At 42.6% G+C, this 23,852-nt stretch overlaps 2 protein-coding genes across 5 annotated transcripts; both read right to left on the bottom strand.

The window, feature by feature from the left end:
- Nucleotides 1–2,248: 2,248 nt before the first annotated feature.
- Nucleotides 2,249–5,512, bottom strand: Smco1 (single-pass membrane protein with coiled-coil domains 1). Its single transcript, XM_021635320.2, has 3 exons — nt 5,463–5,512; nt 3,103–3,252; nt 2,249–2,693 (listed from the first exon to the last, which is right to left on the bottom strand). The coding sequence occupies exons 1-3, from the start codon at nt 5,510–5,512 to the stop codon at nt 2,249–2,251; spliced, it is 645 nt and encodes a 214-aa protein (XP_021490995.1).
- A 10,922-nt stretch (nt 5,513–16,434) lies between these two features.
- Nucleotides 16,435–23,714, bottom strand: Wdr53 (WD repeat domain 53). Of its 4 annotated transcripts, XM_021635315.2 has the most exons (4): nt 23,582–23,708; nt 19,837–19,907; nt 19,412–19,571; nt 16,435–17,055 (listed from the first exon to the last, which is right to left on the bottom strand). In XM_021635315.2, the coding sequence occupies exons 1-4, from the start codon at nt 23,639–23,641 to the stop codon at nt 16,462–16,464; spliced, it is 885 nt and encodes a 294-aa protein (XP_021490990.2). In that variant the 5' UTR covers nt 23,642–23,708; the 3' UTR covers nt 16,435–16,461. The 4 variants fall into 4 exon arrangements, with proteins under 4 accessions (XP_021490990.2, XP_021490988.2, XP_060226197.1 ...); XM_021635313.2 differs by having other exon boundaries at nt 19,412–19,907; nt 23,582–23,714; XM_060370214.1 differs by lacking the exon at nt 19,412–19,571 and having other exon boundaries at nt 19,841–19,907; nt 23,582–23,714.
- Nucleotides 23,715–23,852: the final 138 nt, after the last annotated feature.

Here is a 23,852-nt window from a genome sequence, read left to right as displayed (position 1 = left end):
TCCCAGCATTTTTGTTGGCTTTGGTAGCAAAGGCAGAGGCAGAAGCAGGAGGATCTGGAGTTTGAGTCCAATTTGGGCAACACAGAGGTCCAGGTCTAACAAATCCTAGGTTCCACTTCCCTGTAAATCTGTAAGTAAGCTGTACTCACCAGAAAGTTCAAAGTTTGGGCCAGGGGCTGGAGAGATGGCTCAGAGGTTAAGAGCACTGAGTCCTGAGTTCAATTCCCAGCAACCACATGGTGGCTCACAGCCATCTATAATAAGATCTGGTGCCCTCTTCTGGCATACAGAACATTGTATACATAATAAATAAATCTTTAAAAAAAAAAAAAGGACTATGCATGGAGATAACCTAAGACCCCTGCACAGACGTAGTCCATGGCAGTTTAGTATCCCAAGTGGGTTCCACTGTAATAGGAACAGGGACTGCCTCTGACATGAACTGATTGGACTGCTCTTTAATTACCTCTCCCTGAGGGGGAAGCAGCATTACCAGGCCACAGAAGAAGACTTCCCCTATCAGTGTACTTGGGGAGGGGCATGCATGCAGAGGGTGGAGGAAGGGAGGGATTGGGACAGGAGGAGGGAGGGAACCACAGGGGGGATACAAAGTGAATAAAGTGTAATTAATAAAAAATTTTTTAAAAAGTGGGACTGGAGAGATGGCTCAGAGGTTAAGAGTACTGCTTGCTCTTCCAAACGACTGGGGTTCAATTCCCAGCACCCTTATGGCAGCTCATAACTGTCTGTAACTCCAGTTCCAAGTGTCTGACACCCTCACACCAATGTCCATAAAATAAAATTAAATAAATTTTTAAAAAAAGTTTGGTTCAGAAAATCCTTATACCTGTGACATCTTGACATTAAACTTCTTTTATGGGACAGTCCCCTGATGCCTGCAGTCTTCTGTCTAAAGACTTAAGGCCCACAAGCTTGGCAAAAAAGCATCAAGGCCATGTCTGTTCTGGAGCTGTGGTGGTGAGGAGACGCTGGACATGGGTGCTGGGAATGGAACTCTGGTCCTCTAAAACAATACATGCTCTTAGCCACTGAGCCACCCCTATATGTTATATTTTTAATTGATTAATTTCCTTTAAATAGGCATTCAAAATTCAAAATAAACAGTCTGGCCCTTCCTAGGGAAACATAAAGAAATGTCTATTTCCCCCAAATGGGGCAAAGACAAACCAAAGAAGAGAGTCCATCCCTGTCCAGCTTGGTGAACCAACAAGTCCATTAGTCTTAGAGGAACACAAGTGTGGCATTACTATTAGTGGCAGGGATGACTCAAAGGCAAACCGTACGCCTGAAATCCCCACCTCAGCATGGGAATGACCCACAAAAGCTGCATCACCGTATCCCCAAACTCAAGCAAATGTCCACCTTCTGTATACTCTAAATCCCCTAAGATCAGATATGGCTAGAGCAAGATTATGTCCAGCTGGTGGCTGAGGCTGGAGTCTCAGGGAGAAAGGGACATTTCTCTTTCTCTTCAATGAGGAAATGACAGCAGGCCTGATCTCATGACCATTTGGCAGATCACAGCTTCTCTGATGTGAGACAGTGATATCGTGTCATGCCTATAGACAAGTTCCACTATGCAGTGAAAAGAATTTCTTTCCCTTTGACTCTTAGACTCTTAGTTTCCCCCTTAAAACAATATCACTACAGAAGTGTAGATATCTAAACTTATATACAGGATCTTTTAAAAATATTATAGACATGTTGGGCAGCCATTGTGAATACCTTTAATCCCAGGACTCAGGAGCAGAGACAGGCAATATCCAAGTTCCGGGCCATCCAAGTCTACATAATGAGTTCCAGGACAGCCAAGGCTCCACAGAGAAACTATGTCTTGAAACAAAAAGAAAAGTTATGTATATATAATAGGTTTTGTACCTTTTTTTACTTGTCATTGTAAATATTTAAACAAAATAACATCAAATCTGAGTAATTCCATATGAATCTTTTTATTATTTATTTGGTGGCATTGGGGGTTGAACCCAGGGCCTCATACGTACAAAGCATGTACTCTAGGCTACACTCCTAGACTCTATTTAATTATGAAAGAGTTTGCTTTTGTTTTAACATGGCTACATACACAATATTCATTGTATCAATTTGTCAGTTTCTTTAATGTTCCGCCCACTTTTACTATAAAATAAACCTACAGAAATTAAATTATGCATTTTTTTGTTTTTGCATCACAAATGGCTGAAAGTAGATTGCTGAGTCAGCGACTAACAGGCTAGTCTTTGACTGGTGGCATCAGCTCGTTTAGCGGTGCCCTTGTGGTTTCAGGGATGCTGGCTGCTTTCCCCTTCTCTACGATCTGAACAGCTCTCAGCAAGCCATCCTGCAGAGCCTGGTTCTTTACCATGTTGGTGATCATGAACGTAACATCTTTTATGTACATCCGTCTTACATTAGCAGAATAGTGCTCCGCCTTGTTGCCGTGTGCAATGAAGAAGGTACAGAGGGCTGTGACGTCTCTCTCTTGCAGCCCATACTCCTCCAGGACAGATTCCCACACAATTCTAACCTGCTTATTCTTGGCTTTTCTTCTAAGGACGGAGGTTAAGGTCGGAAGACTTCTCACCAGGTCTGGAAGCTTCTGAAGCATTCGAGTGTGCAAGCAAATAAGGACCTCAATGACATAGCTGTATAAAATATTCAATTCCATTGAGGTGAACCTATAAAAAGTGTGGAAAGCTCCTTAAATGGAACATTTTATGTACAAACATAGTTACATTTGATTAGGTTGGCTTCCATGTAAACCCACTAGATAGCCAGCTGTGTGTTTCAGAAGTATGGCCTGCACCAAACTGCATAGCTGAGTTCTCAGGCCACCCACAGGATGAGGTTGGCACGGAGAAGGAACTCTGTTACTCATTCCCGTCAGTAAGACCAGCCGCTGAGAGGCTCACAGTGTTTGTACTGAGGGGCCTGGCATACACACAGATGCTCAGATTTATCTCCTCCGAGTGGAGGAGCCCTAGCCTAAGTGATACCTTTGGGAATCATACTAAGCTCACTCTTGGAACGGCCCCTTGGAAGCTTTCACAAAACCCCCAAAGCCAGCATGTCTCAACCATCGCTCACCCGAGGACCAGAACTGCTGTCCACATCTCATCTTGGGCTGCTTGGCTTGCCAAAATCTTGCTATGGTGTTCAAACTGCCGCGTCAGATTATCCTTGATGATGTCCAGTTCTTTGAACTGGGTGTCTAGAGCTTGGAGTTTGTTGTCTACTCTATGGGGTTAAAGAATCACAGGTGAGTTCAGGCCATGGGGACCTAGGACACTGATGGGTTATTTATAACCCCCATCAAATTCACATAGGTCTGTAGAGCTAAAATGCCTACAGGGTGCCCATTTGCCATGCCCTTTACTGACCTTGCTTTTATTCTTTACATTATCTAAAGTGTCTAATTAGTTGTCCCTGCATATTGTACAATACTTTGCACATCCCAGGATATCAGTAAGCGTTTCTTCCCATGACTCTAAGAAGTGAAGCCATAGTTTTTACTTTTTTTGAACATTGGCTTCTCTTGGGTGTGGAGGGAGGGGTTCGGGTGAGGACAACTTGGAGGAGCTGGTCTTCTCCTTCTGCTCTGTGGGTCTTGGGGGATGGAACTGAAGTGGTGAGGCCTGGGCAGCAAGTGCCTTAACCAGTTCAACCAGTCCCGTTGTCACTTTTTAGGGAGGGAAAGTCTATTTGTTATAGCTGTACAGTCCCGATTTGGCTATTTTATAGATAAAAAGATTAAGTTTGAAAAAGACCAAGTCACTTAAATGACTAGTGCTTGAATCAGCGAACATAATAAAGTGGCTTTCTTTACCCTGTCAGGACTTTCCAAATCTGTTTTTACTTCATGGATGAGCACAACTATTTTATGTGCATGCATGTGTGTGTGTGTGTGTGTGTATGTGTGTGTGTGTGTGTGTTTTAATGGTGGTGCTGGGGTTTGAACCTAGGGCCTCATACCTTCCAGGCAAGAGATTGACCACTGAACTATGTCCAGTCCTCCACCGTGTTCTGAAATCCCCGCTCTGGAAAATCCTTGCCCTCCAAGGGCCTGCCTCTACCACCCCAAGCCTCTTTTGTTTTAGTTTACTTTTCATAAAGTGTAAATTCTACATAGGAGATCAGTGGCCATTTCTGCCCACCCTAAGCTTTTTTTTAAATTAACAAATGTAAATCTGTGTGTAATGCTTCTTACCACAGTTCCCTAGCTCATTTAAAAGCCTCACAGTTTAGTCAATTATTTGAACTAGAAGTCTAAGGATAATCTTCAACACATCCCTTAACTGGTAACTATTCAATCCATCTCCTACTTCTCATACTCAATACACCAGTCCATCATCTTTCACCTGGTCCTAGGACTACAGCAGTCTAACCGGACCCTTGCTCTAGTCTCCAATTCATCCTTCACACAGTTCTCTAAAGTACTCTTGTGATGATTTAACTCAGATTAAAAACATACTTTTTGAGCCAGGTGCAATGGCACACACCTGTAATCCCAGCACTCAGGGAGGGCAGAGGCAGGTGGATCTCTGTGAGTTCGAGGCTAGCCTGATCTACAAAGTGAGTCCAGGACAGTCATGGCTATGCAGAGAAATTCTGTCCCCCCAAAAAATAAAAATGTACCTTTTATACAACCTGTCTTTAGGGCCAAATCAGATCTCCTCAGCAAGAAGCATGACAAGTCTTCTCATACATTCTGGTTACTAATATGTAATCCCAATCTTATACGAGGCCAAAATGTTGTTTCCTCGCTTTAAAATTCCTCCCCATATTTATTTTCTCATAAACTCACCTTGTTGCTATGATTCAGTTACAGAATCCCTCTATGAAGAACCATTTTCTAAGGCAAAAATAAATCTATCCCTCCTTCATACTCCTTTAGTCTTTTTGGAACATCACCAGGATAAGGTCACATGTATTAAACTATATTTTTAAAAGTTCTACCATTTCTGTAGACTATAAGCTCCTTGAGGGAAAAAGCCAACTTTTACTTATTTCTGTAAATCTAGCATGAATTGTATGGAGTTATAGCACCTCAAGATTTTTTTTTTTTGGTCTGTTTTTCCCTTAAAAATGTTTTGTTTTTATTTCTATTTTTTATTACAATTTATTCATTTTGTATCCCAGCTGTAGCTCCCTTTCTCGTGTTCCAATCCCACCCTCTCTCCCTCTTCAGCTCCTCCACTGATGGAGGAGTTAAAACCAGGGCCTTTCAACTACACAAGCATTCCACTACTGAGCTAAATCCCGACCCCCAGACTGTTATTACTGGTTTACCTATTTTTTTGAATCTGCAAGTCTCAAACCACTTTAGCGGACACAGTTGTAATTAGTATGTCTGCTGTTCTTTGCTTATTTCTAGTCCTCACTCTTCTCTCCCCATCTTCTGAGAATAACAGACTCTGGCTTATTCCCTCCCTATATCCCTGAGCCACCTTTTCATCGCTTCCTTCAAGGATATCAGGGTTGTGGTTTCGTGGTTCATCTTCTTTAGGAAAACGAAGGGAAAGAAAACAGAGTGAGATAAAAAACCTATAGAGGTCGAGATCCCGGACTCGCTGCTGTTTTGCCCTCAGCAACAGGCAGCAGCGATGTGAACATCCAATCTAAATCCTGCCTGGAAGGTCACTCAGTACATGAAGCTTTTAATAGCTTGAACATCCAGATACAGTTTCAAGAACCAATGGTGTGAACACAGGTGTCCTGGAGTGCCCTGTGACATTTGCCTTTGAAAACAAACCATGCCATTAAAGAACAATAAACAACCATATGCAACAAAAACTCTGTTTATAGGCGAAGATTTATATAAGGACAAACAAACATGTCACTCTACAGTTTGATGGATGCTACTTTTATTTTAAAATTTTTATGTACTTGCTGTGTAGGAGTGTTCTGTGTGTACCTAAGTCTGTGTACCATGTGCCAGAAGAGGGTAACTAGAGTGACAGATAGTTGTAAATGCCCATGTGGGTGCCAGGGCTCTAATCTTGGTCCTCTGGAAGAGCAACAAGTGCTATTGTTTTTAAGACAGGGTCTTCCTAGAGTATCTGGGAACTATCTATGTAGACCACACTGGCCTGGAACTCAGAGGGATCTGTCTACTTTGCCTCCGTAGCGAAGGGATTAAAGATGTGTGTGGTTCATCTCAGCTAACAAGTGCTTACATGTGAGCCATCTCTCCAGCCCCTCTATAACTCAGACATTTTGGCTATGTCATTTCTTGTTTCCTGTGTGTTTCCTCCTCCCTCTACCATTTTCCTTCTCTTCCTTTCTCATTCTTCCCGCTTTTTCTCTTCTCATGGCCCAGTCCTTCTACTGGCCTGTTTCAATCTGGATCCTTTCAGATGCCTCTGGCTGTGTTCTCGCTCATATCCACAATGACCTCAACCATACCAAGGAGTGGCCATGTCCTCATTTTCAAAGACATTGAAAAAAGAAACTGAAGAAGATATCAGAAAATGAAAAGATCTCTCATGTTTATGGATCATGATAGGGTTAATAGATAGTAACAGATTAGTAGATAGGATTAATATAGTAAAAATGGCCATCCTGACAAAAGTTATATACAGATTCAATGCAATCCCCATCAAAATTCCAACAAATTCTTCACAGATCATGAAAGAACAATTGTCAGCTTCATATGGAAACACAAAAAACCCAGGGTAGAGTTGCAGGATATTTAAATGATCCTGCAATCCTGAGACTGTGAACTGTGAAAAGCTGTCTTTTGTTTGGTGTGGTTCAGCCCTAACACACACCTTTAATCCAAGAGCTTTCATACACAGGATTTAATAAAGTTAACCCTAGGTCCAGAGGTGGAGCAAAACACCAGCTGACAGGGATTAAGTAGTAGGAGAGACTTAGAGTTGTAGAGTATTTAAGACAGTGTGGAGAGAAGAAGAGGGAGAAGAGTTAGCTTCTGCTACTTGGCCTTTAGCTTGAACTCTCTAGCTCTTCGACTCTGGCTTTCTCCTGCTGGTGAGCTAGCAGGCTTTTGACTTTTTCCATCTGGGACATGAGCTGAGGAGGAAAGTCAGCTGGGTGCTTTCTCTGCCTCTCTGAGCAGCATCTTTCAACCCAGCATCTGGCACTTGAGTCTTCATTGGTAAAATAGAACGGTTGGGATTTTCTTTTCCTTCCTTCCTTCCTTCCTTCCTTTCTTTCTTTCTTTCTTTCTTTCTTTCTTTCTTTCTTTCTTTCTTTATAACAACAGGATAGCTAAAACAATCCTGTAGAATACAAGAACTGCAGGAGGTATCATTATCCCCAATTTTTAAGTTGTACTACAGCGCTATAGTAATAAAAATAGCATGGTATTGAAGTTGATCAATGGACTCAAAACTGAAAACCCAGACATAAATCCACACATCTATGGATACCTGATTTTTTACAAAGAAGCCAGAAAAACACACTGGAAAAAAAAAAAAAGAGTGCATCTTTAAAAACAGTACTGGTCAAATTGGATGGCTGCATGTAGAAAAAAAAAAAACCCAACTAGATCCATATTTATTGCCCTGCACAAAACTCAATTTCAAATGAATCAAAGATAAAAATGATAAAACTATAAAACCAGATACATTAACCTGATAGAAAAGAAAGTGGGGAATAACTTTGAACTCATTTGCACAGGAAAAGACTTTCTTCACCGAACACTGTTAGCATAGGCACTCATAGCAACCATTAATAAATGGGACCTCCTAAAGCTGTAAATCTTCTGTAATGCGAAGGACACCATCATTCGCACAGAGCAGCAGCCTACAGAAAGAGAAAAAAAATTTGCCAACTACACATCCAATAGAGGGCTAATATCTAAAATATATAAAGAAATCATGAAATTAGATATAAAAAAATAAACCAAAAAATGGGGTACAGATCTAAACCTACAATTCTCAAAAGAGGAAACTCAAATGGCTAAGAAACACTTACAGATATATTGCAGGATATTTGATCATATTGTGAACCCTGAGATTGAGTACTGGGAAAACCTGTTTCTTGTGCTGTGGCTCAGCCCTAGCACACACATTTAACCTAATTAAGCTTTTTGTAAACAAGAGCTAAATAAAGCAAATTATGGGTCAAAAGGCAGAGCATGCAACCAGTTGACATATGAAAACACAGGAAGGAGGGACATTGAGTTGAAGGGTATTTAAAATGTGAAGGAGAAGGAGCTTTTTCCTTCTGAAATGTCAGCTGAGTAAAAGGTCAGCTGGGCGCTTTCTCTGCCTCTCTTGAGCTTTCACCCCAGCATCTGGCTCCTGAGTCTTTATTGGTAAAATTGAACATTTGGGATTTTCTTTCTTTAAAACAACAAAAATGTCCAACATCCTTAGTCATTAGGGAAATGCAAATCAAAATTACTTTGAGATTTAATTTTATAACTGTTAGAACGTCTAAGTGTGATGGAAGTTTTAGTGTCTTTGTAAACTCAGTTTTGTTAGGTAAATATGTTCTTGTTTTGATCCCAAGTGTGGGATTTTAGTTGGGCTACAGTTTGTCCACAGCTGATAGTTATCTAAAGCAGGGGCGTGTCTTTGGCCAGCTGGTAAAGGCCTACCTGGTAGCTCCTGGGGCACGGAGAGGGGGTGGTCTAGGGCTCTGAGGATATAATTTGAGAGCCCAGAAAGAGAAGGTGTGACGTGGCGTGTGGTGGTGCGTCTTGGCGAGTAGCAGTCTGAAGAGTCCAGAGACGATAGTGTGGCAGTTTGGCGCAAACAAACGGAGAGAAACACTTCAAGGTGCATTGGCTTGGAGGAGAGTGCTGGCTGCATCCGCTGTTGACAGAGACTGGTATAGCCCCCAAAGATCAAATCGACCCTAAACAGCCGGGAGAAGTAAAGGGGTCTGTGGCCCCTCTCCCCACTAACCTTCTCCTGTCTCCTACTTAGGGGTGGCACTTGGTGGAAGAGAGGTAGAGGCCTAAACACCCAAAATAAAGTTTTAAAAAGGACGGCTACAGCTAAGATCAACAAAACAAATGACAGCTCATGTTTGGGGGTAACCAGAATGGGAAGATAAAATAGAGGAAGGGAAGAGGGGACAATGGAGGGACTTTGGGGAGAGCCAGCCATAATTAAGGGCCCCTTGAGGGGTAGTATGGAAACTACACTCTACAGTAGGAAACTATATATGGTAGAAGCTTCCTAAAATGTTATATATATGAAGGTGATTTAAATGAAATGGCCAAATAATGGGGACAGTGGGCCCCCAGATGGATATCTCCTGTCACCAAATGAAGCTTCCAGTACTGGGATTGGGTTACATCTAATTGAGATGTTGGCCAAAGTGGTCCCATGGGAACATCCAAACAACCCAGGTTATTGCCAGAACTGTAGGTTTCTCTCCATAAACTGATGGCAAGGCTGCATTGCTGAAGACAACACCTACACAACTCATTAAGCTGCAGAAGTCAAGCTGGGGCTTACCTAGGAGTCTTCATTTCAACATGCTAGCATTTTTGGTACAGGAAGTTACTCTGCATGTTACCAAAGCCGAAAGGTAAACACCAACTTAGCCACAAACCCTTTGATCTACAATGGTGTCCTGCCTACAGGATATGCTAGGGCAATGGTGGCACAAAGCTCGTGGGAGTGACCAACTGTAATCTGATTTAACTTAGAGCCCACTCCATGAGATAGAACCTTTGCCCTGCACTGCTTGGGCCAAGAGCCTGAGACTAGATAGCTAGGAGATCTAGGGTTTAAAAAAAAAAAATCAATAACTGTTGAGGTACATTAGGTGAAGGAGTGTCTCTATATTCAATTGTTGATTGCTATACTGGCAGAAAGCTAAGCACTAAACCTTGTTATTGTTTTTTCTATGGCTCATCTCTGGTCTTAGGTTTTGTAAACATTCGTCCTTCCTCCTATGCCTAAGTGTTGGGGGTTGGTCTGGTGCTATGTATTCAAATGCTAAATACTGGCCCCCAAGATCTGGTTGCTATCCAGATGAGCACATTCTCATGTATACCGAGTGATGTTGGGTAAACTTTGCTCCCCAATTTAAAGTTGGCTGGTTAATAAAATGGCTAGAAGCTTGAAACCGAGCAGCAGAAGAGAAACAGGCAGAGCGTAGGTTCCCGGGCTTGGGGTCAGATGGGGACCACGAGGGTAGGAGAGAGAAAAAGGAGAGGAAGCTGGAGAGAAGGAAGTTGTTATGGCGAAGTATGGACCGTGAGCACGTGGCCATGAGGGCTGGCTTGATGAAACGGATGCAGCCCAGACAGAACAATCATGGAAAGGAACTTGGGGTTTATACCTAGTAAATAGCAAAATGGCATAGAAGGTTGACATCTCCCTAGTTAATGTGCCTTAAAAGTTTTATAAATCTAAAAAGTCTGTCTTGAACATTTGGCAACTAACTGCGGTAGAGAAGCCGCTAGAGTTTAATACCCGCTTCAAAACCTACTGGTTGCGATAAAAAGCCGAGGAGGCAGGTGGCGGTGGTGCGCACCTTTAGTCACAGCACTCAGGAGGCAGAGGCAGGCGGAGCTTTGTGAGTTTGAGGCCTGCCTCAAACAAACAAACAAATAAATAAAGCTGAGGGCCAATGTCCAGACAGGAAGTAGATTGTGGCACTTCCTGGAGAGAGGAACTCTGGGAGAAGAAAGTAAGAGTGGGAGATTCACCAGCAGAACACAGACGTGAAGGGACCCACGTGAACAGGAGCAGAGGGTAGAGCTGGCCACACAGCAGGATGTAGTGCCAGGATCAGTCTCATTAAGGAAGAAAGCTAGCTGGGAGTCTGCCCAGCTAAAGCCCTAAGCTTTAAAATATTAAAAAGTCTCTGTGTCATTATTTGTATCACTGGCAGGTCTGAAAGTCCCTCTATAAATAACACAATCCGAATGACATTCTGCTATAGTCAAAAATCAGTGCCTTGCTCATCCATCATCTGAGAAGCTTCTTTCTAGAGCAGATGGGAACAATTTCAGAGACGCACAGCCAGACACTAGGCAGAGTGAGAGACCTTGAGACACTCAGCCCTAAATGGCATGTCTCCATCAAATTTCTCCCCTCAGGGCTCTGGGAATACCTCCCTCTCCCCACCACAGAAGAGGTGGTAGAAAGAGTGTAAGAGCTGGGGGTGGGGGTGGGGGTGAGGGTGGGGGCTGGAGAGATGGCTCAGAGATTGTTCTTCCTTAAAGGTTCTGAGTTCAACTCCCAGAAACCATTTGGTGGCTCACAACCATCTATAATGAGATCTGGTGCCCTCTTCTGGTGTGCAGGTGTACACGCAGGCAGAACACTGTATAATAAATAAACCCCCCCCCCCCAAAAAAAAAAGAAAAGCTAGAGAGGATGGAGGACACCAAGAAAACAAAGCCCTCTGAATTAACAAGATCAAGGCACATACGAACTCACAAAGACAGGGGCAGCATTCGCAGTGTCTGTATGGACCTGAACCAGTTGGGGGTCCTAGGGCTGAGAGAAGTGGACACATGCCCCCATCCCTAACCCAGAAGCAACCTCCAGTTGATACCTACTTGCAAATGAAAACAGTTTCCTCCAAGGGAGTCTCACTGGGGGGGAGGGGGGTTACTCTTAAGGAGGGTAGGCCACACACCCAGCAGTAGGTGGCCAACAGAAAATGAACTCACTGGATGCTCCTTGTCTTGTAATGTCATGTCCCAGCTTTTCCTTTTATTATTATTATTTTATTATTTTCAGTTTATTCATGTATTTTTTTTCTCCTCCCTTTATATGTTAACCCCAAAGATGGGAGGAGAAAGACCATCGAGCCGAATCATTACGGCTGAACTAAAGCGAGCTTCTTGATTTATGGACTCATGTGCACTGGCTGCCTCCCCCTGATGGAGTTGGAGTGATCAGCACTGGATGTGAGGAAGACAAGGCTTTTATAGCTCAGGGATAGGTGGGTTTGCAAATGGGGGATTTGGTGGACAAAATAGGCAGGGTTACAGGAGCAGAACCTCTGAGCCATCTTCCAGTCCCCAATTTACTGTTTTTACGGGATTTCTGAGTATGTGAACAAGTGGGTCTCTGATCTTGTGCCTTCTCATGTGCTCTTTTCCTTCTGTTTGTTTTGCCCTATTTTGAGGTGTTAATTTTATTATTTTTATCATATTGTATTTTACTTTATTATTATCTCTTAGAAGACTATTTGTTGGCTAGGCAGTGGTGGTACATGCTTTTAATTCCAGGACTCTAGAAAAGGCAGGGGGAAGTTAAAGTCCAGCCTGGTTTACAGAATGAATTCCAGGACAGCCAGAGCTATAGAGAAACCACATCTCAAAGAGAAAAAGAAAAAGAAGGCTGTTTGTTTTTTAATAAGAGACAGAAAGAGAGTAGATCTGAATGGGACGGGTGATGGGGAGGTCCTTGGTGGAGTAGAGTGAAGGGAAATCTTAATCAGGATGTGTGTGTGTACATGTGTTTTGTTTTGTTTTTGTTACAAAGTTTCTCTGTGTGGCCTTGGTTGTCCTAGAACTCACTCTGTAGACCAGGTTGGCCTCAAACTCAGAGATCCACCTGCCTCTGCCTCTCGAGTGATGGCAATCAAGATATATTTTGTGAGAAAAAAAAATCTATTTTTCATACAAGTGGGAAAAGAAAATAATAAGGATGGTGATAAATGAGGATTTGATTGTTCCTAGGTACAGTGAGGAGAGAGAACAGCAGAGGCATCCACCTGGAAGGGTCCACACTGAACATAGCAGCAGACTGAAACTGGCCATGAGAGGAGAGGGGATGGAGAAGAGTAAGAGAGGAAAGGGAGCAGAGAGGGCCAGAGAGGGGCCCAAGATGCCAGAGGCCAAAAGAGGGCTAGGGAACCAAGAGATCTAGTACCCCAAATGGCTGAGGTTATATAGCAAAGAGAAGCAGGGGAAAGGGAAGTGGAAGCCCAGGCCCTGACAAAGAGGGGTTTAGGATTGGGGGGCGAGGTGAGAAGTGCTGGGAGGAGCCACAGGTACCGGGTGAGTCCACGGTTTCTTTGAGACCTATCAGAAAGCACAGGCAAATTAGGACGACCTAGTCCCAAAACAGTAAAAAGTAACAAAAAGGCTAGAAATATTGTTTAGTGGTTGTTTCCTTATTAACCATGAGTAATTCTCTAGGCTTAACCCCCAGTATCAGAAGGTCTGAAATGAGGTGAAAACAGGGAGGAGGAGCAAGAGCTGGTGTATGTTAATGGCAAAGGAGCCAGTCTTATAGCAAGATATTTAAGAGAAAGAAGGAGAGAGAAATGTCTGCTCAGCCCCTTAGTGACACACTACAAACTGCCCTTGCTCTCTGGTAGCTTCTGTCCCATGGAAGAAAGACTGCTAGTATCAGAAGCTCCATGATGCTTGGAACTGGGAATGACACCAGAATGGCTGGTCAGGGCCAGTCAGGGCAGATCAGGTAGGGATTAGTCAAAACTGCTTATGTTCACACATTCCACACCTGCAGTTAGGGCATTGGAGAGCACCCACTCGCTGAGGATGCATTCTTTTTAAATTTCGTTATTATTGTATGACTGTGTGTATGTATGAATGGTGGTGGTGGTGGTGGTGGTAGTGTGTGAGTGTGTGTGTGTGTGAGAGAGAGAGAGAGAGGTCACATGATGGTCAGAGGCCATCTTTGTAGAGATTGCGCTCCTTTTCTACCTTTACCTGGGTCCTGGGGTTGAATCCAGGTTGTCAGGCTTGCAGGGCAAACAGTTAATCTGATGAAATAACTTGAGGAACTGAGGACTGCATTTTTTTTCCCCTCTTGAGACTGGGTCTCACCATGTAGCCTTGACTAGTGTGGAACTCATTTTGTAGACCAGGGTCACCTAGAACTCACAGAGAACCACTTGTCTCATGGTTTTGTTTTTTGTTTTTTTTTTAAAATTATTTATTATGTATACAGTATCCTGTCTGCACGTACACCTGCAGACCAGAAGCAGGCACCAGATCTTATTATAGATGGTTGTGAGCCACCATGTGGGTGCTGAGAATTGAACTCAGGACCTCCAGAAGAGCAGCCAGTGCTCTTAACCTCTGAGCCATCTCTCCAGCCCCCATCTCATGGTTTTTAAAGGCATGTACCATTACATCTGGCCCAAGGATTATGTTCTCCTCCCCCCACCTGCCCAACTGCATTCTTTTAAAAGAAAAAAGTATTAGATGTTCAGGGTTGATCACTAATTTCTATTGTGTATAAAGTTGCTTAAATATGTCCAAGCCCAACATTAAGTAAAAATGTCTTTTATATATAGTTCTTTAGCAACTATGATTCAAATCTAAATAGTAAATGCAAGCCAAATTAGGGCTATTTAAATAGCAGCAATAATTTGCAATGACAGCTGAGAGTGTATCACTAAAATCAAATCAGCTGCCAACTCTAGACCCTGTGTGTGGGTCTAGAGTTGGCTGCTTTAAAGCAGGTTCTTTTGCATTGGACAAGATATTATCACAGGCAGAGAAATGGTTCAATTTTTTCTCTAGAGCTAGTTATGTGCCCATGCCTGTAGCTCAGCACTTAGCAAGTGGAGGCAAGAAAATCAGGGGCATCATCCTTTACATAGTGAGGTCAAGACCAGCCTGTACTATATGAGACTGTGTTTCAAAAATAGAACCCAATCTCTGTTGTCAACAAGAGGAACAACAAATTTTTGTCTAGAGCCTGGGGGTACATGCCCATAAACCTAGTATTTGGAAGACTGAGGTAGGAGAATTCCAAGTTCAAAGATGGCCTTGGCTTTACACATTAATAATAAGAATGACAAAAATAACAAAATCCTTTTTAGGCCTGGAGATGGCTCCAGCAGTTAAGAGTACTTACTGCTGTTCAACAAGACCCTGGTTCAACTCCCAGCCCACACAGTGCCTCACAACCATCTATAACTCCAGTCCCAGGAGATCCCAAGGGATTCATCAACTTTCTCTGGCTCCACAGGCACCGTGCCAACATGGTGCACAGACATCAGGCAAACACTCATACACATTAAAAAAAAAAAAAAAACAAACCTTTTTCTAGCTGAATTACATATATCTCTTGGTTTATGCATTCTCAATTTTATTTAGGATTTTTAAAGCCCTGAATATTTTACCTGCTATCTTAAAATAAAAACACATTTTTAATTGTTTTTTCAAATGAAAGATACTTTGACATGGGAGATAAGTTTTCTCAGTATTGCTACTGTGACTGCTGATGAGTGGAGACTTGAGGGATTATCAAAGAGTTTACTTACCCCTGTGTAGCGTGACAGTTAATTCTGGAGCCTATGCCTTATGTCTACTAAACAACCAGAGGAGTTTTTGAATGTATGACTGTTTAAAAAAAATTCTAGGCCTGTCTCAATCAATCAGCCAGTCAATAACTGGATCCTCATCAATAGCCTTCATTTTAGTTATCATTAGAAAAATATCTCTGGTCTGGAGAGATGGCTCAGTGCTTAAGAAGCTGCTGATCCACAGGTGCTGAGGTCAATTCCCAGCATCTACATGGTGGTCCACAACCAGCAAGTAATGGGATCTGATGCCCTGTCTCTCTGATGTTTTCTTAGGTCATGTAGGCATACATGCAAACAGAGTGCTCATATACATAAATAAATAAATCTTAAAAAAAAATTCTGGCTGGGTGTGGTAGAGCACACTTTAATCTGACACTAGGAGTGGGGAGGAGCAGAGGCAGGAGGATCTCTGTGAGTTCAAGGCTAGCTTCTGCACAGCAACGGGACATCCAAGACCAAACACACAGAGACCCTATCTCAAAAAACAAACAAACAAACAAAAAAACCACACAAAAAACCCACAAAAAACAAACAAAAAAAAAACCAACTAAACCAAAAACTCCTTCCCTCCCTCCCTGCCCTGCCCTCCCACCTTTCTTTCTCCAGACTCTTCTCCTTCTCCCCAACCCCTTTCCTTCATTCACGTTTCTATTTCTGGGACAGAGTAATCATAATTTTAAACAAGAACATGGATTAAATATTAAATTGTAAAATCTAACAAAAATTCTTATTTTCAGTGGAAAATTTTAAGAAATCAAAGTTAGACAAGAACACAGTGAAAGCCCCAAACTCTGTATGGGGAAAAACGAAATACTGAGTAAAGACATGGCACAGTGAATGGCTGGTAAACAGTAAACAGTTAATACTCGGGGAATTTCTTTACTCAGACTCTAATGTCACTTACCATATAAAAATTATCCAATGATTTTCTTTTGTTCAAACTGATATGATTATACATATGATATAGTTTAAAGAATTTTTCTTAACCTAAAAATAAAATTGGATTCTGTCAGCAGAGCAGAGAGGTGGCTCATGCTTGTACTCTCAGAGTTGGAGGCTGAGACAGGAGGATTTCTACAAGTTTGAGGTCAGCCTGTGCAAGGTAATGAATTCCAGACTAGCCTGGGCTACCAGTGTGAGACTGTCTTAGTAAGAAAGCAAGGAGACAAACGGAAAACCAAAAGGATGTCAGTTCTTACAGTGCATTTATTGGACCTACAGTTCATTTAAGGGATACACAGACACACAGTTCGTCTGATCAGCCACTAATACACTCTGGTGCCCTTTCAGTTTTGTACTCAAGAGCCAGTTCACTTTTTCTCCATGTTCGATATCGAGCTTCGGTAAAACCCTTGCATGTTCCTCCTCTGCTGCTGAGCCACTGGAGTTCCCACCCTGCTTGGGGCAGGCTGCTCTCTTTGCTTTCTTTCTGTGGGTGTGTTTTGCAGGACTCTTCTGCTTCTTCTCCACTTCACTGCTCACATCCCACAACCTTATCTTCCCATCATTCCCTCCAGTAAGCAGCAGCTGGGACTCAGGCAGAAAGCAGACCTGGGATACCCCCGAGGCGTGGCCCTTGAATCCCAATTCTCGCTCGCATTTGACTCCCATCACCCTGAAGATGCGCACCTTACCATCCTCTGCACCGCAGCTGAAAATATTGCCACACGACGCCACAGAGACAGAGTGGGCGAGCGCGGGGTTTAGGAGCTGACCGGGGGACTGAGGGCCTTCCGTTTCCTCGGTTTCATCCTCCTGTAAATTTGTAATCCAGACGGGACGGGCTTTTTGAAGACTCCACAGCATCACCTTTAAACAAGGTGAAATTACACAGTCACACAGTGTTCTAGCCATGCTGTTTAACTACAGTGCTTACTGAGCTTCTAAAAAAACATGATGCAGTCCCTGTACCATTCCAAGCAGCCAGAAGCTACCACACCATGCCAGGGGGATGCTCCTGACACTAGACTAAAACTAGAATGCAGATGCAGAGGTAAAATTTACAAAGCCAGGTCCTAAAACTTTTATTGAGCAGACTCCATGAAAATACAATTGTTGGGCCGGGGGTATAGTTTAGCGGCAAAAGCACTCATTTGCCAACTTCAAAACCCTGGGTGCAACCCCCAACATCACTCCCCAAATTAAAAAAAAAAAAAAAAAAAAAGAAACAAAGCCAGGCAGCATGGCAGCACATGCCCAGTACTGGGGAGGCAGAGGAAGGCGGACGTCTTCTTTTGGTTTTCTTTTTTTTTAAGACAGGGTTTCTTTGTGTCCTGGACCTTGCTGGCCAGGTTGGCCTTAAACTCAGAGATCTGCCTGCTTCTCCTCCTAAGCGCTGGGATTAAAAATGTGTGCCACCAGCACCACCAGGCATGGAAGGCAGATTTGAGTTCAAGGTCAGCATGGTCTACACAGCCAGGTCCAGACCAGCCAATGCTGCACAGTGAGACTTTGTCCCCCCAAAATGAACAAAACAACAACAAAATCCTTTTCTAGAAACATTTCATATTTGACTTGCTAAACAAAATTCTTGGTTTGTTTCAAACCAGGTCTCACTGAGCTGGCTTTGAACTTTGTGGTAAGCCTCTGCCTGTTTGTCCAGTGCTCTAGGATCATAAGCATGCATCACCATGTCTTTTTTAACTTAGTAAAATCATTTTTGGGGGGATAAGTATTGTTGTACAACCCTGAAAACATAGCATTTGGGTAATATGGGTAGTGAAATATAGTGACATTTTACCAGCAAATCAAAACAAGCAAGTGTCTAACCTTGCCTTTCACAGAATGTTTGAAAATGTTCTCCAGCAGGCGCACGCCCCTAAAATGCTTCACACAGAATTGGAGGCAAAATGCCAAATTATGGATATCAGTTTTTTAATCCCAGTGCTTGGAGGCAGAAGCAAGAACATCTCTGAGCTCAAGGCCAGCCTGGTCTACAAAGTTAGTTCCAGAACAGCCAGGATTACACAGAGAAACCGTGTCTCGAAAGACAATAACACCCAGGATGATTCTGTATTGAATGATTCTTTATAGAATTCTACAGAGGCATTACAGGGAGAGCTCCTTATTGTGTGGGGAGTGTCCTAGCACTTAGGGCATCTACTGGCTCCACCATCGCGCCCTCCAACTTGATGGATGATCCTGATTTGTTGTTGTCTGTTAGTTGTTGTTGAGACAGGCTCTCTCTATTACACAGCTCTGGCTGTCGTCCTGGAACTTGCTATGTAGCCCTGGCTGGCCTCAAACTCAAGAGGTCTGCCTGCTTCTGCCTCCCAGGGGCTGGGATTAAAGGTGTGCAGCACCACTTCAAGCATAGATTTTTTTAATATCTCATATAATAGAGAAAAAACATGGGGTTTGGAGGCAGAGAATTCATTTATTTATTTTTAAAACACATTTACCTTTATGTTCATTGGTGTTTTGCCTGGATGTATGTCTACGTGTGAATGTCATGTCAGATCTTGGAGTTACAGATAGTTGTGAGCTACCATGTGGGTGTTGGGATTTGAACCTGGGTCCTCTAAAAGAGCAGCCAGTGCTCTGAGCTGTTGACCCAGCTTTCCAGCCCCGAGGTGTTTCATTTATAATAACTTTTAAAAAGAAACTATAGGGGAATAGAGGGATGGCTTAGCAGTTAGGCACACTGCTCTTCCAGAGGATTCTGGTACGAATCTTAACATCCACATAGCAGCTTACAACTGCCTGTAACTGTAGTTCTAGGGGATCCAACTCTCTGCTGCTTTTACACCATTTAAGAGTTTCTAGAAAATGTGTGGATCAACTCTATATTCAGCATTCCCCTCCTGTTTGTTTGTTTGTTGCTAAGTTGACATAAAACTATCCCTTCTTTGTTTAAAGCAATTTTTAGAATCAGGTATTTGAATCCTATGGACAAAGAAAGACAAAATGCTAATAGATAAAATATTGTCAGATCTGTCAGTGGTTCACAACCAGTTAAGAAATGTTAGTGGAGAATAGAACACACCTGATCAATAATTTGATTCCAAGGGCGGAGGATACAGCTCAGTGGTAGAGCACATGTGTAGCACAAACGGGCCCTGACTTCAATTCCCAGAACTGCCAAGGTAACCAACCAAACACATACTTGATTTTGTTGGCAAACCCTGCTCAGAAATTACCCAAGTACTCTTTGCAGAAACATCACCTGCATATCCAGACCACATGACACCAGGCTCTGAGGCCTCTGAGGTCGAAAAGCCACAGAGGAACAGATGTTAGAATGTCTCTTCAGGGATCTGGTAACTTTCTTCTTTTCCAGGTCCAGGATTTTGATTGCCCCAGAGTCATCCGCAGAAGCCAGCAGACTTTCAGTATCATTTAGTGAAAGACAATTGATTTCTTCATCATTCACATGAAAATAGTCGAGGGACCCTTTAAGAGACCTGACATCTAGTACACTGATGATTTCTCCGTGGGAGGCATAGAGCTTGGTGGGACAGGAGGGGGAAAACAAGACGCTGGTAACATCATCAGCCCCTTCCAACTGCACGTGTCCTAACGGAGACCCATCTTCACCCCAAGCCACAAGATCTCCACCCTCCGCTCCTGAAGCCACCAGCCCATCTTTACTTGCATTCAGGCAGAGGATAGAAGTAGAATGTCCACCAGTCCACTTCACTGCCATGATAGCCTGTGAAACTCTGTAAAGGAGAGAATCTGTCAGTTTGTACACGAACTTGATGCTATGAGACAAAATAAGCAACATTTCTTAGAAACAGCTTCAAAATTCAACTGGGCCCCACCCTCTCCTCTCAAAAGACGTGTAAAAACAAAAATCTACAAAACTCTAGGTAAACCTAAGACTGGGTCTAGTATTTCTGTTTCACTAGGACACTTCTATCCTCAGGAGATTCAGATACACGCTGGTTTTCATCCTAATTTTATCCTTTGTTTTGTTTGTTTGATGTTGGTTTTTGAGGGGATTAACTCAATTTTAAAGGTACTTTTGGCTAAAGTATGAGAAGTTAGGCAATGAATTGATTTTGTAGTTAAAAGGACTGTTATAGACACCATACAGTTCTGATAATTTTTTCCATAATGGTTCTAGTAGTAAATCTTATTGCATTAATCCCACAGATCCAAGCACAGTATAGCTCTACACACTAGAGGGGGGAAAATCAAGTTTCCAGACCAAATGAATTATACGGAGATTTACTGATCACTTGCACAGTCAGAAAAATAATAAAAATCTTAAAAATAATAATAGATTTGTTTTTATTTTGTGTACATTGATGTTTTGCTTGTGTGTATGTTTATGTGAGGTTGTTGTATCCTGGAGTTACAGACAGTTGTGAGCTGCCATGTGGGTGTCGGAAACTCAATCTGGGTTCTTTGGAAGAGCACTTAACCACTGAGACATCTCTCCAGCCCCATAAAAAACTATTAATGGGGTTGTTTAAAAAAAAAAGTTAGGAAAGCCTCAAAAATGTATATACTCATTTGAGGCCACAGAGGGGGGCTCAGTGGTTAAGAGAACTTGACTTGGTGCTCTTGCAGGGGACTGGCTTCGGTCCCCAGCACCCCCACATGGCAGCTCACAACCAACGAATAACTTCAGTCCCAGTGGATCTGGTGCTTCAGAACTCTTAAGGCACCAGGTATGCACACTGTACACAATACACACATGTGTGTGTATATATATATATGAGTTTTTACTCATACATATAAGATAAATAAATCTAAAAAATTGGCTAGATAAAATAAACATTCAGTGAGGCTTTTTACTATAGCCAATCAACAGCCATCATGCATAATATTTATTAGTGATCCAATTAGAGCTTTCAAGGTTATTTGTTTACTTGGTCTCCATTATCAAAAGTGTTAAACAGGCACATACCTACAATCCTAGCTCTTGGAAGGCTGAGGCAGGAAGATCTTTAGTTCTGGGCCACTCTGGGCTACATATTGAGATCCTTAAGTGACAAAGGGTGGGGGTGGGGGTGGTATAAAACAGTGCTGCCACAAGATGGCTAAGGGGAAAAGGTACTTAAATATGAGCTAAGTCAAAACAATTTAGAAATGAGTTTTTTTGCAAGCCTTGATTTTCTAATTAGACCAGACAACCTAGTAGAAATGGGTTAATGCCAATATTCTCTCACTTATTTATCAAGCCAATAAGCTTGTCTTTTCCTGTGTAGTTGCCTAAAGGGTCAAGCATGGAATTACTCATATCCTACTATGAATTACTTTAATTGGATAATGGATTCATTTCCTCTAATTATTAATGAGATCACAGAGTGCATAACAGCAAAGTAGGGTATGTTAAGAGCATTTTTTTAGAAGGGTGGAATGCCACAGGTAGGAGTAGGCAGAATGCATAATGACATGGGAAAGGACAAGGTGAGATTCATGAAAAGCAGGCGAAACACTTGTAACAAGAAAACAAGAGAGTGATAAAGGTAATCTTTTTCTACTTTGGAACTATCCTGATAATATCCCACTAAAATCATCTGAATAACTGGGGTAAGGAGACAAAAGAATGAAGATGGGCAATGGTAGTGCACGTCTTTCAATTTCAGAACTCAGGAGGCAGAGGCAGGCAGATATCTGAGAGTTCAAAGCCAGCCTGTTCTACATATCAGGTTCTAGGACAGCCAGAGCTACACAGAGAAATCTGGTCTTGAAAAACAAAAACAAAAATGAGAGGGAGGGAAGAAAGGAGAGGGGAGAAAGAGAACAAGAAAGAGCAGAATCTCATTAGATACTTCAAAGACTTGCCTTGAGAGACAAGATAAAGGACAAAGTATTTGACAAATGAATGATCTCTACTATCAATGTTTTTCTTCAGCCACACCTTTATTTATGAATTTCTGCTATTTATATGTACAAGCCTCATATAGAGAAGCAGAAACTGACTGACTCTGTCTTCCCTGGTTTGTTCCCAAATTCATGGCTCATGTGATCCTCTCACCTGATGCTCCCAAGTGACCGGAACTATAGAATCTTTGTGCTATAGAATCTTTGTGCCATGGTGCCTTGTCTAGGCCTTTTGATCTAACCATTCTATATACTTCTCTACCTTCTTTTCAGATCTACTAAACTTAAAGGAAATGTGACTGTCATTAAGACAAAATTTGGTTCAACATTCAGGAACCATGAAGAGAGATGGCCATTACTATAATATGTGTGTCAACACTTCCTCATATATCTGGATTTTCTAAAGTTAGTCCTGAAGTGGGGAAACTGAATAACCAAAACAACTAGAAGACTGTGGCACTAGCACTGACAAAACAGACAGGAATTTGGGTTACTTAACTTGGTGAAAGACATCCTGAGGAAGGGATTACCAAGTCATAAGTGTGTAATTATACCAGAGTAGGGAAGTAGTTGCTGTTCATTTGCTTTTAGTAAAAAAACAGGAAGTGGATTACACATAGGTGGATCTCAGGAAAGATTTCTTACTACATAAAGATTGCATGGCACTGGAGTTGACTATTGAGTCGTGGGCCCTATTATAATAATTGCTTCATAGAGCTGTCTTGAGAGTTATATAAAAGCCATATTAAAAGACCTCACATAATACAATGGTTCATATTGTAGTTCTTTTATTTTACTTCGTATGTATGGCTTGTATGTATATACACCTCAGACAAGCATGAAGCTAGAAGAGGGTTTGGCTCTCCTTGATACGAAGTTACAGGCAGTTTTGAGCCTCCATATGGGTGCTGGGAACAAACTTTGGTCTTCTATAAGTGCAGCAAGTGCTATTAACCACTCAGCCATCACTTCGGCCCTCTATTATTCTTTTATTAAGTGCTCTTTAAATTCTGAAGATGTAGTATAACTAAATAATGCTGGATTTCTTGTCCTCCCAGGAAAATCTTTATACTTCCGCTTTATTCTCCCTCTTGGGAGTAACAAATTTTTAAAAATTACACATTTCCTTGATATTTTTGCTATGAGATGGAACTTAGAGCACTACATTTTGTCCAAAAAGACTGTGACAGTATTCAAATGGCACTTTGAGATTACATAAACTTGTTTTTGGCTGCGTATTTACGAGGGTTGCTCTGATGTTCTGGTCAATTTTGGTACTGGCCAGGGAAAGACTATGTCAATTGCTTAAAGTAAATAACGTAAAATGGATCGAACCTGACCAAGACAAGAGGTCCTCAACTGCCCAAAGGTAAAGAAAATGGGTCCAACTAAGGGATTGGTTAGCAATTATGAAAGTGTCGCGAACAAAGTTGAAGACTGAGCAGAAAGCAAATGAAAATGGAAGAGAGGCCAAGGAAAGCCGATTCAAGATTATTAGACGAAGAAGAGAAAAATTCACATAAGACGAGATCAGAACCCACTAGCAACAGCCTCATACCTCGCTTCCCGTTCCTGGTCGGCGCCTAGTGATGACCTCACGCGCAGCATCCAATCCCATTGAGCTCAGGGAGCGCGGAGCCTCCGCGGGACAGTCACTTCCGGGCTGAGAGGCGCGGCGGCCGAGCTGGGCGTGCGCCCTTGCTTCTTGCCCTCAACCCGCATGGCGGTTCCCGGGGCGCGTCGCGGGCAGGCCGGGCGAGGCGGGTGGTTCCGGCGTCCACGCTGAGCGGCCACGAGGGGCGGGGACCCGAGCGGCCCGCGCGTCTGCC

The sequence above is a fragment of the Meriones unguiculatus genome, chromosome 17 (genome assembly GCF_030254825.1).
Source record: "Meriones unguiculatus strain TT.TT164.6M chromosome 17, Bangor_MerUng_6.1, whole genome shotgun sequence".
Lineage (NCBI taxonomy): Eukaryota > Metazoa > Chordata > Mammalia > Rodentia > Muridae > Meriones > Meriones unguiculatus.
Note: the sequence above shows the minus strand (reverse complement) of the source record. Positions and strands in the feature narration are given on the sequence as shown.